Consider the following 15,969-nt stretch of genomic DNA (forward strand, 5'->3'; position numbering starts at 1 on the left):
GGTTGTTTATCGATGTCGTCCGATAAACCGATTAGGAAGACAAATCAAGATAACACACAAACACTGAACTCCATAGAGAGCGAGACCGGATGCGTTGATAGGGTAAGCGTCGCCTACTGTGAATGCATCAACCGCCATGCAAATCCACTCTCGGTCAAAATGTCACATTCAGGAATATGAGACAATCGGTCAAATTACAGAATAGACGACTGTTCTGGTATCTAAAGACTTTTAGACTATAACTGGGTTGAGACACAGACATATCGTATCGATCAGCCAAGTCATGATAGTGACCCTAAAACTTATGTTGTATCGATTCTAGTCATTCTAACCTATATCCCCGTTGGAGCAGTCTGTATATTATGTAAATACACGAGCGTAACGAATCACTTGAGATATGTAAACGATATACGTTTGGACAGACGGTAAGTTACTGCCGAGAAATAGGAAGTTGACAATTGGAATTGAAAGTTGAAATCATCACGCTTGTCATAGATTCTAGTTTGAAATCGCCCATTTCCAACACTCACTGAAATGTGGGTTAATGAGTGACATGACTTCAATAATATATATGAAAGTGAAAGTAAAGAGTTTTAAATGATGTTTTTTTTCTCTTTGTCTTTGAGAAGGTTGTGTATAAATTCTGCTTAATTTGATTATAAAAACAAATCGGCAAGGATGGGAGCACAATAAGTACCAATCGAAATACCGACTGATTGTTGAAAGATCAATTTACACAACTTAACAAAATATGTTGTAAATGAAAAAAAATTAAGCATTTTGATACATATAATATCACCCTCGGGCAAATAAGAATAAAATCGACATTTTACAAATAGCTTTTGGATATATAAGATATGAGCGAAGGTCTTATCCAAAACGATATCTAAAACATTTTTACATCTTTGAATAAGAAATCTAAAACAACCTGTTCAAAATATAGATCTGGGAAAGTCTGTTGGTCATATCGAAATACAATAGACAAGATCTCAAAGCGAGGCTGTTTGTCAGTTTTTGTAGTTTTGCACTAAACACAGGAAATTTGATAGTCATATAGCCTTAAACTATCATATTTCTGAGAGAGTAATGTATTATGAACATCTGACGGATGCTATTTGATAGATTAATATTACTTTTTGATTCAAATGACAACGCGTTGCTGTATTACCGATATATCTTTCACAATATCTTTAGGTTTCGTGTTTTTTAACTTCAAGTAAATGTTGTGACCTAAAAACACTGATTTAATAAAACTAGTTATTACGGTATTGTTTGCGCAACATATAAGATTTGTTATACATTGTTCAACTTCGTACTTTATTTGACCGTCTAGCGTATAAAATTTAAACCCTGGTATCTATGATGAGTGTATTCAGGCAAATTGACAGTTATACTTATTTTTTTAAATGCGTAACATATTTGCATGTACCATATTTTTTCAACTGTGTTGGTAAACGATTTACCTACCATTCTTATACTTATATTTTTAGAAAGCAACCGCCGTTCACGAAATGATGCATGCCATTGGCTCTCAGCATGAGCAGACGCGATCAGACCGTGATAATTACATGACTATTATAGAAAAGAATATACAGAGTGGTCGCGAAGGTAACTTCCAAAAACAACAAACGATGAACAATCATCCATTGGATGCAGCGTCTAATATGATGTACGGGTTATATGTAAGTTTAATTAACCAGCAATATCTCTCACAGACAGAGGACTGCTTATCTTACTGATTTGGAAATAAATGTGTCTACTGAATTTGTAAACTAATTAATTTTTGAATTAAATATATATATATATATATATATATTATTGATATGATATTTGTTTGGGAAGCCGGAACGAAAGTTATATAATCTTTGGTATGGTGACCGCTAAAAAAATCGGGTGCATGTAGTAATCGCTTTGTCCGTCCGTCTGTCCTTTCGTCCATCTGTCCTTTCATGTGTCCGAAACAAATGGTTTGCAAATATAATTCGAGTACCCTTTGCTTGATTAGAAAGACACTTTTACAGATGGACGGTATAGGGATTGATTGATTGATTGATTGTTGGTGTTTTAACGCTAATTTCAACACTAATAGCTATTTTATGGCGGCCATTTTTAATGGTGAAGGAAGCCGGAGCCACGAGAACCACTGACCTTCAGCTGGAAAGAACTATCCTAGTCAATTTAGATTGGAGACGAACGCACCTGCCACGCAAGGGGTTCGAACTCACAACCCCCGTGTTGCATGACAGGCTAATGGTACAGTAGTTGAAATACTTGAAACACTCGAAAGGGAAAGAATCCTCTTGTTTCGGAGTTCATAGATTAAAGGTCAATGTTACTGATACAAAAAAGGGAAAAAATGTAAAATGGTTTCCGTATGGTAACTTGGGTATCCCTTTCTTGATTGGAATGAAACTTGTGTAGGTGAAAGATATAGTAAAGGGAAAGAAGCCTATTAAGAAATGAACAAAAATCGGAAAAAAGGTTTTGAGATGGTAACTAAGGTTCTCTTGCATGATTGAAATGGAACGTACACAGATGGATGACATAGAGAAGGGGAAGAAGCCTATGAATTCGGGGGACAATAGGTCAAAGGTTAAGGTCAGAGTTACTAAAAATCACTTCTCTTGGAAAAACTATTTTCCAGATGATAGCTTGAGTTTTCCTTGCTTGATGGGAATGCAACTTATACGGGTAAAAGATCTATAGGATTGGGAATACAATGTTGATTTTGGGGTCAACAGGTGAAAGGTCAAGTTCACTAAAATCTATTCTTTTAGAATGTTGGTCTCGGTATGCTATCCCACTATGAATTATAACACATTTATTCATGCAACAAAATAGCAACTATAGTACATGTTGATTTGTCCCTCCATGCATACAATGTTCATAATAATTTGAACCTTTGAAATAAATGTTCAATTCGAGGAGCATCAGTTAGCAGTTGGAGCTTTTAACTTGTTGTTTCTAAAAGGATGATATAATGTAATTTAAAAAAATAATTGAAACCCATGGGTATATATTACTTTATAAATGTGGTCAATAAACAATAACCAAACATACGATAATACCTGATTAGATGTCTAAATATGTACACAGGTCAACCTTAAGACAGACATATATAAAGACAGACAAACAGACAAACAGACAAACAGACAGATCGATGAATCGATCGCTCGATAGATAGATAGAAAAAAAATAACTCACAAAATATATCCAGGGTTATGATTTATTACATCAGTTGTGCATTTCGTCTACATACGGCTGACTGGTGGCAGTCGTAGCTACAGTAGATATTGTGTGTATTAAATACACCCATGAGGGCGCTAACCCGATTAAGTGCATTTGATTTACACCAAGATAGTATGCTTAATGGAAAAGCTAGTATCTTTTAGCAGTTTGATTTTTTTTATTGTAAACCTTGATAAATGCATGTGTGTGCGTATTTGTGTGTATGTTTGAAAGATATAAGACATCATATAATATTTTGCACCAGTATTTTTCTTACAGTTTTTGCACTGTAATTGTAATCATATTAATTCAAGACTTGAACTCCACTTTCCTAACTTTACATATTATATTTATAATTGTGAACACTCATTTGTGTTTACGAAACGTTACTACCAAAGTGTGGTGTAGAAGTGCGATGGAAAGCTCTTTGCAAATGAGTAAATTGGTGAAAAAGAACCAAATGTATTTAATTTACATCTCTTCTTTGTCAAGTAACGAAAACATCAGATGAAATGTCATAATATTAAAATAAAATTGTTACTTTAAGATCTGAATCAGGACAATACATCGCGAACAACCTTTATTTATTTCCTTTTCAAAGTGTCATTATTATCATTGGAACTCTAAACAATTTGCTTTTTTTACAGGTTTTCTCTAGCAATGGAGGAAAAACAATAAAGTTTCATGACTGGCGTCTAGAGTTCCAGGCAGACAGTGCTACAGGCTTAATGTTCTATGATGTGGCCGATATTACAACAGCTTATGCATGTACAGGTAAACTATAAATTCATGAATGCACATGTGTTAATTATTATTGTTGTTCGGTCACGAGTTGAACCATTTTTTGATATCTGAATTCTTTGATTAGTTAGCACATACTTACAACTTCTCGTCCATTTAAATTTCTTTAATTTGCCTTCTAATTTTCATAGTACATACTTTTTCCGTGTTCTAAGTAACTATGCATGAATGACCACAAGGATAATATTTCATTGTATTGTAATCAAGATATTAAAACAAAAATTACCACTGGCTATTTTGGAATAAAATGCTGTGTCAAATTAAAATCAAATTGTAAATAGTTTTTACATTGATTTTAAATATCTTGCTAGCTATTAAAATCCTTGGACACATGCAAGTTTCTTTCATTCCGATAAAGGATAACAAATACGGTCCTTAAAAACTTGATTAGAGTACAGCGCTTTCTCATAATTGTAGTAATTTATCATCCATGCAATTACTATGTACACACACAAATTGTGTACTATGAATCCTTGTGAAGGAAAATTAAGGCAACTTAAGCTTGATGGTGATTTTGTTTTTAACTTTCTTAAGGAAATTGATCTATTTCACCATGAATTGAAAAACCGTGATAATGTCTGAAGGGAATGTGCCACGTTTATATATACATGTATATAAATTCTGATAAGTCTTTTAGTGTTTAATTTGAAATAAAAATAACCACTAAACCTATAATATGTGATCTATTGGTAGTTGCTTTTTTTAAAATGCCTATCCAATAGACTATCTATGAGCACATATATATATATCTATATGTTTCAAATTTATTATAGCTTTTGTTTTACTGTGAAATTAAAAAAAATGTTTTCAAAACATGCTGCAATTTAATTATACATGCCTGCTTATGGTAAATTTATTTTGTCAACTTACCATGTAAAGAAGAACACGCAGTAAAACATCGCTTTATATCAATATACATATTTACACCAGCAGCTACCATCTTTTCATTCTGGAGTCAAGGGCTTTTTAAAATCACATATTTTACTATGATACTAGTGAGTAAATTCACAAAACATTAAAATTAGTTAATGAACTCAATTTTACAAACACCTGTAATACAAGTAGTCAGCCTATATAAACTATCGTTAGAATATGTACTCTCGACCAATGAAATTGTAGAATTGGATGCCTCTTAATTGTGAAGAATGAATGTAAATCATGTTCTTAGTAAGGGATTAGCCTATCATTTGGGTCTATTTTCAGTTCAAAACAAAGAGTTTCTATAAATGAGTTACAACTGCCCCGAAGCACATTTATCAGATTGAAAGGATTTATCACACAGTGATTGAAACTGACTAAAAGTTGAATTGTGAAACAAACAAAAAATCTCAAAACAATTTGAAGTTTACTGGTGCAGTAAAATTGGTACCGTGAATTTTATTATGAAAATATTAATAACTTCAAATTACTATAAAATTAAACAATACCAAAGCAATGCAAAAAAAAAAAAATAAAAAAAAAATCTTTCAGATAAAAAATAACCTAAATCTTTAGCTTTCCAAAACTTTGATTACTTGATCACCGGTTGGGGAGAATAGTTATTTCCAATACATGTATTCCAAAAAAAAAAAAACAGAAATTTTATTTTGAACATATTAAAAACTTTTAAGGGCATTGGTTTTGAACATTTCCCTGACATAATGAAACAGTATTTGATATGTAAAAAGCCGGACCAAATTATTGGCTGTGAAATAAAATTTAGTTGTAACTCAAATGTATTTATTGATTTAAACTGTAAATTAAAAAGGATAATTCCTCACTAAAATATTACATGATTTACATTCATACTCACAATCAGGAAACACACAATTCCTACCTTTTCTTTCTACTGTTGTGTCACCTAATATCTATAACGCATTCAAAAAATAAATATTTCCCAAATGATAAGAAAGTCCTCACATCACTAAAACTTATCCACAAATGACATGCCGAAAAAGGAAGTCATGCATCAATTATAAACATTGCACTAATTCTTGAATAAAACCAATCAAGAGATCATTTGAGCCTTGAGCACTTTACAATATTCTTAGTTTGTAAGAGAATGATAATCCCTTTCAGCATGATAAGTACTCGCTAACGCTCGTACTTATTCATGAAGAAAGGGATTATCATTCTCTTACATATAAATAGACCAATTAAAAAATTCTTGAGTTGTAAATATTTGCTAAATTTGATAGTCTATGAAAAGGTCTATACTATTAAATTAAGTGCTCGGGGTGATTATATCTTTTTTCTACGTATTATCAATTGTGTTGTTGCAACGTTACTGACAATATCTAGACAACACTCATTGTCAGAGTTCAAATATCGGATTTATTTCACATCTAAAATCATGAGTTTTTTCACTGTGAAATCCCGGTTTTCAATGAAATAAAGAATAAATAATACAAGAATTCAAACATGGAAAAATATTCAACGCATTCGTTAGTTGTAAGTGTTGTTCGGTAACAAGTTGAACATTTTCGATATTTTAACTCTTGTATTGGATTAGTTAATCTTTTTATTACATTGATCATGTAAATAAAGTAAAAAATGAAAGGAACTATATCGTTTTCTACGCATTCTAAATTCTATTGTTACAACTTCGTACTTTATTTGGCCTTTTATCTTTTTGATTCGAACGTCACTGATGAGTCTTTTGTAGACGAAACGCACGTCTGGCGTACAAAATTATAAGCCTGGTATCTTTGAAGAAATTTTGTTTTTACTATGAGTTATGGTTTTTGCTTATTGTTGAAGGATTTACGGTGACGTATAGTAATCTGTTGCCAACATTAACATTAGTTGGTCTATGGTAGATAGTTGTCTCTTTGGCAATCATACCACATCTTCTTATATTTGTATTAATCAGTTTCGACCGAAGCGTATCCCATTTATACTGCAATCGTTGTTGAAGTTTGCATTTACAAATATTCGACAAGCAGTACGGATTTAATGTAGACTTCAATTAAACATAACCTTAGGTTATTTTTATGCCCTCGTCGTCACCGGAGAGGACATTAAGTGTTACCCTCTCGTCCAAAAATTGGTTTCCGTTCTCTAACTTTATTTTGCCTCAACCAAATTTTATGAAAGTTATACACAATGCTTATTACTACAAAATACAGATCAAGTTCGAATTTGAGTGGCGTCATTTTTAAAGAGTTATGCCTATTTATAACGTTATATGCAAGCGAGCGCATCATATGTGCACATGCACACATTCTCCATTTATAATTACAAAATTAAAATAATTAAATTTTTTCTTATTCCACTATGAAATACTGTTTCCAGATTCCTGTGCCACACTTCCTTCACTTCCTTGTCAGAATGGAGGATTTGTTGATAAAACCTGTACATGTAAATGTCCTGACGTATTATCAGGAGATTTTTGTGAGCAGCCAATTAACACCGGTAAGTACACAATCGTTAATATGTATTTGGTAATGATTATGTAAAAAATCCCTGATTTTTATTATGTTATAATGAATCAAAAGAGCAGTGGAAAACTGACGATTAAAGTTTATAACAGATGTAAACAAGCACAAACCAAAAGGACAGTCGTGTTTCAGAGTCAAGGGCTTCAGATTGCAATGAAGAATAGGATAATGATCAATACAAGTTATGGAATTGAGCAACCAATAAAAAGCAAACATGTGTCACATAAATTTAATAAATCCATATGTATTAATTCCAGATGCATGCGGAGGTACCATAGACCTAGCAGCTGGTGAGACAAAAATCCTGACATCACCAAACTATCCGAACAATTATGGTCTTGGTTTAAAATGTACATGGTTAATTAAAGTAAGTAAAGCTGACTATGCGGTATTGGTTTTACTCATTGTTGAAGGTCTTACAGTGACCTATAGTTGTTAACTTCTATAGCATTTGGTATCTTCTGGAGAGTTCTCTCATTGGCAATCATACCACATCTTCTCATTTCTATATGGATTGTTAACTTTGAAATCAGCTGAACAAGCAGTTTTCTTAAATTGATGATTAGCGTAATTACGTTTTAATTGTGTAAGGTGGATCATTTTATTTTGTAGGGAAGAGAAATCAGTCTTCTTGAAATGATAAAACACACTGAGTCTGATGGAACGAAAATTGTTAACTGTAAATTGACATCCGAATAATGTCGGAATAATATTTTATTACTTATGAATTGTATGTATTTTTATCATTTCTTGTGTATTTTTTGTGTTTGTAAGTTTTATTTGTCTTTTGTTCTTTGTAATTTTATTTGTTTTCTTTTTTGGAGACATCTACTCCAAATTGTGGATATGGAAATAAAATGACTGCCATGCAACTAGGAAGTTTTGGTCGCTACAAAACCTGGTCCAACCCTTCAACTTTCATTCAAAATTGTTTACCAAGTCATTGGTAGTTGATTGGAAATTGTTGTCATGAGGATTGTTTGAAGATATTTCTCAATAACTATCAATGCCATAATGTTTACGGCAATTGAATCTCTTGTTGATATACTTTGAACCTCAGTACATTCGTTAACTCCTTTTCTTAAACGAAATTTATATTTGATAACATCTTAAATACAGATGTGTAACATGCTGAGTATGTGTACTGCATTCGCGTACTCTGTCATGTGTAGAAACTTGTTTATGGAATATAGGATATTCTCTTACTTTTTTTATTGAAATATATGATATTTCAACTACTGTTTTTGTTTAAAAAAAGGGATAATAAATCTTAGTAGAATAAAGTCGAAGAAGACAAACAAGCACCATGGCTATATGAAAAATTAGAAAAAGACCAACAAAAGTCTACAAAACACTACACAGAAACCATAATATTGAGGAACACGAATTTTTTTTTTATTTCAAAACTTTTCATATCAAGTATTATTGAAACTTAAATATTGTCGCTTGTCTGGAAACCTTTGTTTACACTCGAAACACACATATTTCTACTTTCTATATGTTTAATGTGTATTCTGTATGACAAAATGTACTCATACTTAGATTATATTTTATTGATCTATAAAAGTTTCCGTACAAATCTTTAAAAAGGAGAAGGTGGAACAATAGAGTGTAATTGCACAATGATGAATAGATAGGGCGTCAATAAATCAAAGTATTTGTTTATTAATGTACAGAAATTATTTTTAGCTAGTTTTTACGGGGGGATTTGTTCTTATCTCTGACATATTAGGTTCAGTTTTGACTATTTTTTATTCCTGCTTCATTCCCGGGATGGTTTATTTCTTCAGATTATGAACGGATTTGGTCAAATGGACAACACTGTTTCCTTGAAAAAAATTAAAGTAATACTTTCAATTTACTTTTTACGCGGTGATATACCTTTTCAGCCGAGAGTATGTTTTTTCATTACACACTGACTCTTATAATTAACTATGAGATCACATATAACTTTGAATATTTAATAACCCATGCGCTTCAGTACATTGTTATGTTCCTGCCTAGTCGGAAAACTTGGCACTTAAAGATTCTGATATGTTTTGAATTTTATTTAGTTTGTCATCTCGGTTTATTTGATGGATAATAGCATACACTTGGTGTCTTAGAGGGTTAAATAATGATGAATAAATCTTCATCTGTATTTAAATGTATGTGATTTGATTTACTTATATCTTATAGTCGCTGTATTATATTAGACAATGAATTGAATGTTATAAATAATTTGACAGGGGGTACCAGACAATATTATTAGAGCCACTGTTACAGATATGGAAATAAGCAATAACGACAATGCTTGTTATCACTGGATACAGATTCGTTATCACCTACTTGGCAATATGGGACCACTGTAAGTCATAGATAACCTAAGTATTGATTTGATCATATTATACAGATTCGTTATCACCTACTTGGCAATATGGGACCACTGTAAGTCATAGATAACCTAAGTATTGATTTGATCATATTATACAGATTCGTTATCACCTACTTGGCAATATGGGACCACTGTAAGTCATAGATAACCTAAGCATTCATTTGATCATATTATTGTGTAAATTTGGCATTATATGTTTTTTCATATTGTTTTTCTCTTTTGCTTTCATCCCATTTCGACCAACAGGTTTTTATGAAAGCCTTTTGTAGATCTCAAGGTCGCTTCTCCTACTCGCGCTAATATCGAAGTCAGCACGCCGATTGTCACTTTTATCGTTCAAGAGTTGTAGTCTTTAATTGATTGAAAAACTATATTGTGTCCACGTGATTTACTTAAATAAAATCTTTGATTGATTGATTGAAAAACAATGTCGGGTCCGTGTGATTTACTTAAATAAAATCTTTGATTGATTGGAAAACAATGTCGTGTCCGTGTGATTTACTTAAATAAAACCGCCCGAAATCATTTTCAAATCTAATATTTTGTTATAAAATGGAGGTTAAGTTTGAATTTGAATATTTTGATAATTCCTCTTACTTCAATATATATTACGCTTGTAATGCTTACAGATTAACAGAAAAGATTTTGGAATCACAAACGAACTGAAAGTTGTAAAGATTTTTTTAACTCATTTAATCAATACTCATAAGTTAACTTTCTAATCTCGGAAAAAACTAGAATACTTTCATGTTATGATAATTTTGAAATCATTCAGTTGATATTTTCATCTGATGATGCTTTAAAGTTTTATTTGCAAAATCAGAGAACCACATAAAAAAGATTCTTTGCGTCTGACTGACAGTAATAGATGAATCAATGTAATTCTTGTCCATTGGATTCAATGGAAATGACACGTCACTTTGTTGTAAATCAAACACAAAATAACACTTAACTTAGTGTAACACTAACTGATAGAATAATTATATTTCTAAATATTTATCACAAATCTATGGATTTTTTTTTATCTTGTACACAATATACACCATTTAATCTGTGTTTGATCCCGATATTTGATAAGGATACTCCATCTTTGGTTTTTATTTTCGGTGTAGCTAGAAATATTAAAACATCGTGATTCTTTCATTTGTCAGCACAAACTCTTAACATTATTATATTAGACAGTATTTCATGTCATTACTTATTGTGTATATTTAAGAAATAATTCATGGGGGCTTGAATATATCGTGATTTTACCACGGGTTGGCCCGTTATGACAAATATTTTACCCTGAGCGATAGCGAGGGGTAAAATATCGGCATAAAGGGACAACCCGTGGTAAAATCACGATATATTCAAGTCCCCATGAATTATTTCGATTCTAATAGGACAAATACGGCAATTCTTTTGGATCGAAGCGCTCTAGGAGAAGGCATTATTTGCCGTTCCCATAAATAAACGCACTATCAAATTGACGTAAAAGAACGGAGCAAACTGAATAAATGGCATGCTTAAACTATTTACAATGACATATTTAGATAGGTTTGAAAAAATGGCTTATATAACACATTTTAGCATCGTTTGTTTAAGTTTCCTTGTTGTGATGTTTTTCGGTTTCACAAGCGTGTAATTTCCCGTAAAATGCTTATATTCTTACGTCATCGTTCTATGACGTCGGGTAGCTCATTCATAAAAAAGCATATGACGCGGGAGTACGATCGGAATAGCCCAAACAATATATTCATATTTTACCACGGGTGTGTACTCAAAGCGTTTGAAGAACGTCATGTTAGAATTCAGTATAATGTATGATCTTATTATTCTGTAGTTCATTTATTCATCTTTGGTATATATGAGGGGGTGGGCACGGGAAAGAGAACATGGGAATTAGGGGCGGGTAGCAGGATTCAGGGGAGGAAACCGCGGGAGGAGGGGGATTACAAATAGGGAAAATGTTTTGAACGATTTTTGCCTTGGAGTAAGGGAAGGGAAGTGGGAGTTTAGAAAGGGGGGGGGGGGGGGTAGGGAAGTGGGAATCAGGGACCCCTGTCCACCCTCTTATATATTATTGAAGACGATGATTGATAACTTTAGTTTTATCCTTCTGTTATTGGAAAATAAACATATTAAAACTGATGCCGACGGAGCCATAAAAAACGACTAAATCTAATATGGGAATGAACATTCATGAATTTCTATGTACTTTGGACTCCTCAACTCGTTCTCTAAACCACACTTTCCTAACCTAAGGTTCTGTAAGGTAGGTGGACAGTATGAAGAACTGGAAAGGTCAAACATACTTTGTTGATGTGTACATTGTATTGTAGGAGATGCGGTAGTACAGACATTGAGGACAATGAGATTTGGGATACAACAGTAGACGAAGAAATGAACACAATGATCATAATATTTGACAGCGATGTAGGAAGTGATCAGGCAGCATCTAGAGGGTTTAGTATGACCCTTGAGTCCATCGGAACAGGTTGGTAAAAACTAAGGAAGTGAAATATCATGTTATAACTTTATCATTAAGTTGCGTTGTGCAGACGATTTCAGTTTTCAAAAAAGGTGTTTTCTTACTTGTATCTAAATTTAACCGCTTTTTTGCGTTTCAAAACTTTGAAACACAGTATGAGTACATCTTATGTAAATCATTAATGTTTTCAGGTTGTGTTGATTATCCGTGTAAGTTTGGCCAATGCGAAAGTCCATTAAACACAGACAGCTACACCTGTACATGCGACCAGGGATTTTCTGGAACCAACTGTGATGTACCCTCAGGTATGACAAAAACAAGAAGAGAAAACAGATTTAAAAATTATAGTTTATCCCTGCTGTTCAGGTTAACCCACCAGTTTCTTATGATATAAAAAGTTTCGTATGCCTTAAATGAGAATAAATCACATGTTTGATAACTCACCACATGATGGTTATTTTTACAAATTAGTGACTTCTTTTACCAAGAGCACCTCTTGTGATGGATGCAGTATAAAATAAGTCAAAATAAAACAAGTAGTGCCAGAGAGGCCAAACTTTTGCCAAAAAAATGTACATGTATGTCAATTGTTTAAAAACGATATATACATGATTAAAAATAATACAAATTCGAACTACAAAAAACAGTTGTTTTCTATTTACTATTTGATTTATAGATAGTGTTTAATGCTTCTACAATTGTTTTTACAGATTCTTACGAAATTCTTATAACCACATTTAAAAGCCTATATATTTGCATTTCCTTCTTTAAAATATTTTCTACAAATTTGGACTAAGACAAATTTGTAAGTGTTGCAGAAGGTTTCGATGCATATCTTCATGTTTTAGTTTTAAGCTTTTGACATATTATGAAGTATAGGCCTCAATAAAAAACAAACATTTTCGTCATCATAGTACGTAGATGCAATAATACCATCATTAATAAATGTCCTAGAACTAGTCAGTTATATTTAAGCATTTTTTGTTAAATTGAGTACCTATCACGAAATTGTTTAGCTAATATGACTATGTTTTATACCAATTACACCAGTTTTAAAACATTGATATCAATTTGTTACAATCAAATTAAAATATCGTTAAACTTCAATTAAACAGAGTATTCAGCTTTTGGTTGTACGTCAGAGGTTGGTGAATTTTGTATGTTAGTTCAAGAAGAAAATAGTGATATCTTTGATTGGGAAACTCGTTCTGTGAGTATACTGAATATTTTTTTCCCTAGAATTTTGCCGTGCACTTAAAAGATCATAAAATTTTCAAAACGATTTTTTTCCGAAAAGCAATATTCAAAATGACAGTCGGTTTTCTAACGCATACTTATATGCACCCTTGCTTGTCGATTTGAACTGAAATAGAACAGAATTTATATAACATTTTCTTAAATGCGTACTTTAAGACTCTATCGTAATCCTTAGATTCATTTTATATATGTTAATGATGGCCTATCACTCGATAAACCCTGTGCAATGGATACTTAAATCTCAGTGTATACATATATCTCGTTGAGCTCAAAGTTAAGATTACTAAAGAGACAAACGATATGATTATATATAGATATTTTATGAATATCTCTAATGGACAAATCAAAACCAGCATCCATGACAGTTATCCTTTTGTCAACTTCTTATTCTTGATTAGCATACTACCATCTGTTCAAGCCTATAGCGTTTCATTATCTAACACAATTCATATTCTCATTATGTTAATTTCATGGATAGAGGTATACTCCTATATCAAAAACCGCTCCAAATGGTTATGAATGAGTAAAAAATATCACTTCACATGTTCACTGATTGCCATCACAATTTTGTTGACCGTTGCGAATCATAAACTTTTCAGTTTTTTTTATGAAGCAAACATGTACGATGTTGTGAAATGATTGTGACTTAGTTTAGAATTACTATCGATCAATTTGTTTAAAATGTGAAGCATTACTGAAATGTTTTTTTTGTTGTTGTTGTGAATATACGAATATAAAGAACATACAAGTACATACAAGAAATAGATAAAAGAAAATATCCAAAGTCTATTAATGCAACTTTTCTCTTTATGAATGACTAAAACAACTATTGATTCATTTTAATCTTAAAGAAACAACGTTTTTTATTTGTTTAATTTAATGTGTAAGGCACCTACGATAAATAAAATTTTCTTATTTATTTTAAAAACATAAATATGACACATTTATTGAACAAATGTCTCACTTCATTCAGGAAGCGGCACCATATAATGATTATACTGGCCCAAAAGCTGCTAAAGAAGGAAATACATATTTATATACAAGGACTTATAATAAACGAACATTTGGCGATACGGCTATTATGTTTACGAATATGGTTTTACCAAGTGAGTATACTGTCTCAACAGATGCATTCCTTCTAATAAAGTTCGTACTTTAATTACATAAAAGTCTTCGTGATTCTCAGTAAGATTACAGTTTAGCTAGGGCGTTTGAAAGTAAAGCCTAGCTGCACATCTATCCATTGTTAATTTCGCCTATAACAACAAAATGATACCCTGTTAACGGTAATCTTCTGAGGTTTGTTTGTAGTAATATAGAGTTGACCATTTAGATTTCACAATTGTATTTAGTTATGGGACTTTGACCTTTTTTGGCCTATTGTAACACAATTTTACCTTGTGAAGGGTTCTAATTTGGATTGTGTTTACCTAAAAGCTTTAATACCTGTTTGATATTACAATCAGTCTACTATACTACAACATCATGCTGTAATGAAGTCATGACGATATGGCTTTTTGTGCAGGTTATTAACCTTTGACATTTTTTGTTCTCTTGTTACATAATGACACAATATAATACCATGTGTCTGAATGCTTCCAATATATCGAGATTGTTTGTCGTCGGATGTAGTTGACCCTATTAAACGAAATTTTGTATTATTTTTGTACTAGATGAAACTTTGACTATTTTAGCCATATGTAACATCTTCTGTCTAGCACCTGTCATATTTTCAAGGATTGTGATTCATTATGTGAAGTTGAACATACTTGAATGCCATTTTGATATATATATCAATCAATTCCATCTTCATGCCTAATATGTCATGTACTGTGTTACAACTCTAGATTCTATTAACGAGGAAAGGTAACACTAGGCAACCGAAAGCTGAGTTTTTAGTTCAGTCTAGGTGGCCGAGTTGTCTAGAGCGCTGGACACAGTGCGGGCGGTGTAGTCACGATATCACAATAGCATGAGTTCGAATCCCGGCGAGGGAAGAAAATTATTTGCCTCCGCAAATTTGCAGATTTAACATTGTTGTGCTGATATTTATAGTAATTATGAATATAATATGTGTTTTCAACCTTGTATAACCTTCATTGGTGATCCAATGGATGGATATGTCGTAGAGTTGTCACTTGTTAAGACGTACACGTACTTATATATATTTCGAGAAGTTTTTCTTGTGTGAAAAAGGAGATCGAGTATGATAAAAATCACTATTTAACCCCTGAAATTCCAAAAAAGTGAACTTATTCAAGCCATTAAAATCATGTTGATGTTACTGATAAATGACCATGTTGCTTTAATCTGGTCGAAACATGTCGAAATGTACATATTATGACAGTTTTATTTAAGATACTCGATTGCATTGTTTACTCATTCCGTAATTGGGATCCTAATTCATGTCTCCATTT

At 32.2% G+C, this 15,969-nt stretch overlaps 1 protein-coding gene across 1 annotated transcript in view; it reads left to right on the forward strand.

The window, feature by feature from the left end:
- The window catches only part of LOC127706721 (MAM and LDL-receptor class A domain-containing protein 1-like), a 43,445-nt gene that overhangs the window by 17,894 nt on the left and 9,582 nt on the right, over window positions 1-15,969 (forward strand). Inside the window, exons 9-17 of the mRNA XM_052211379.1 lie at window positions 1,491-1,682; window positions 3,876-4,002; window positions 7,303-7,422; window positions 7,706-7,815; window positions 9,677-9,795; window positions 12,147-12,301; window positions 12,487-12,600; window positions 13,411-13,505; window positions 14,526-14,658. Of these exons, the coding sequence (XP_052067339.1) occupies window positions 1,491-1,682; window positions 3,876-4,002; window positions 7,303-7,422; window positions 7,706-7,815; window positions 9,677-9,795; window positions 12,147-12,301; window positions 12,487-12,600; window positions 13,411-13,505; window positions 14,526-14,658 (1,165 nt within the window). The remainder of the gene's footprint in view (window positions 1-1,490; window positions 1,683-3,875; window positions 4,003-7,302; window positions 7,423-7,705; window positions 7,816-9,676; window positions 9,796-12,146; window positions 12,302-12,486; window positions 12,601-13,410; window positions 13,506-14,525; window positions 14,659-15,969) is intronic.

Source organism: Mytilus californianus, unplaced genomic scaffold (assembly GCF_021869535.1).
Source record: "Mytilus californianus isolate M0D057914Y unplaced genomic scaffold, xbMytCali1.0.p SCAF_6, whole genome shotgun sequence".
In the NCBI taxonomy this organism is placed as follows: Eukaryota; Metazoa; Mollusca; class Bivalvia; order Mytilida; family Mytilidae; genus Mytilus; species Mytilus californianus.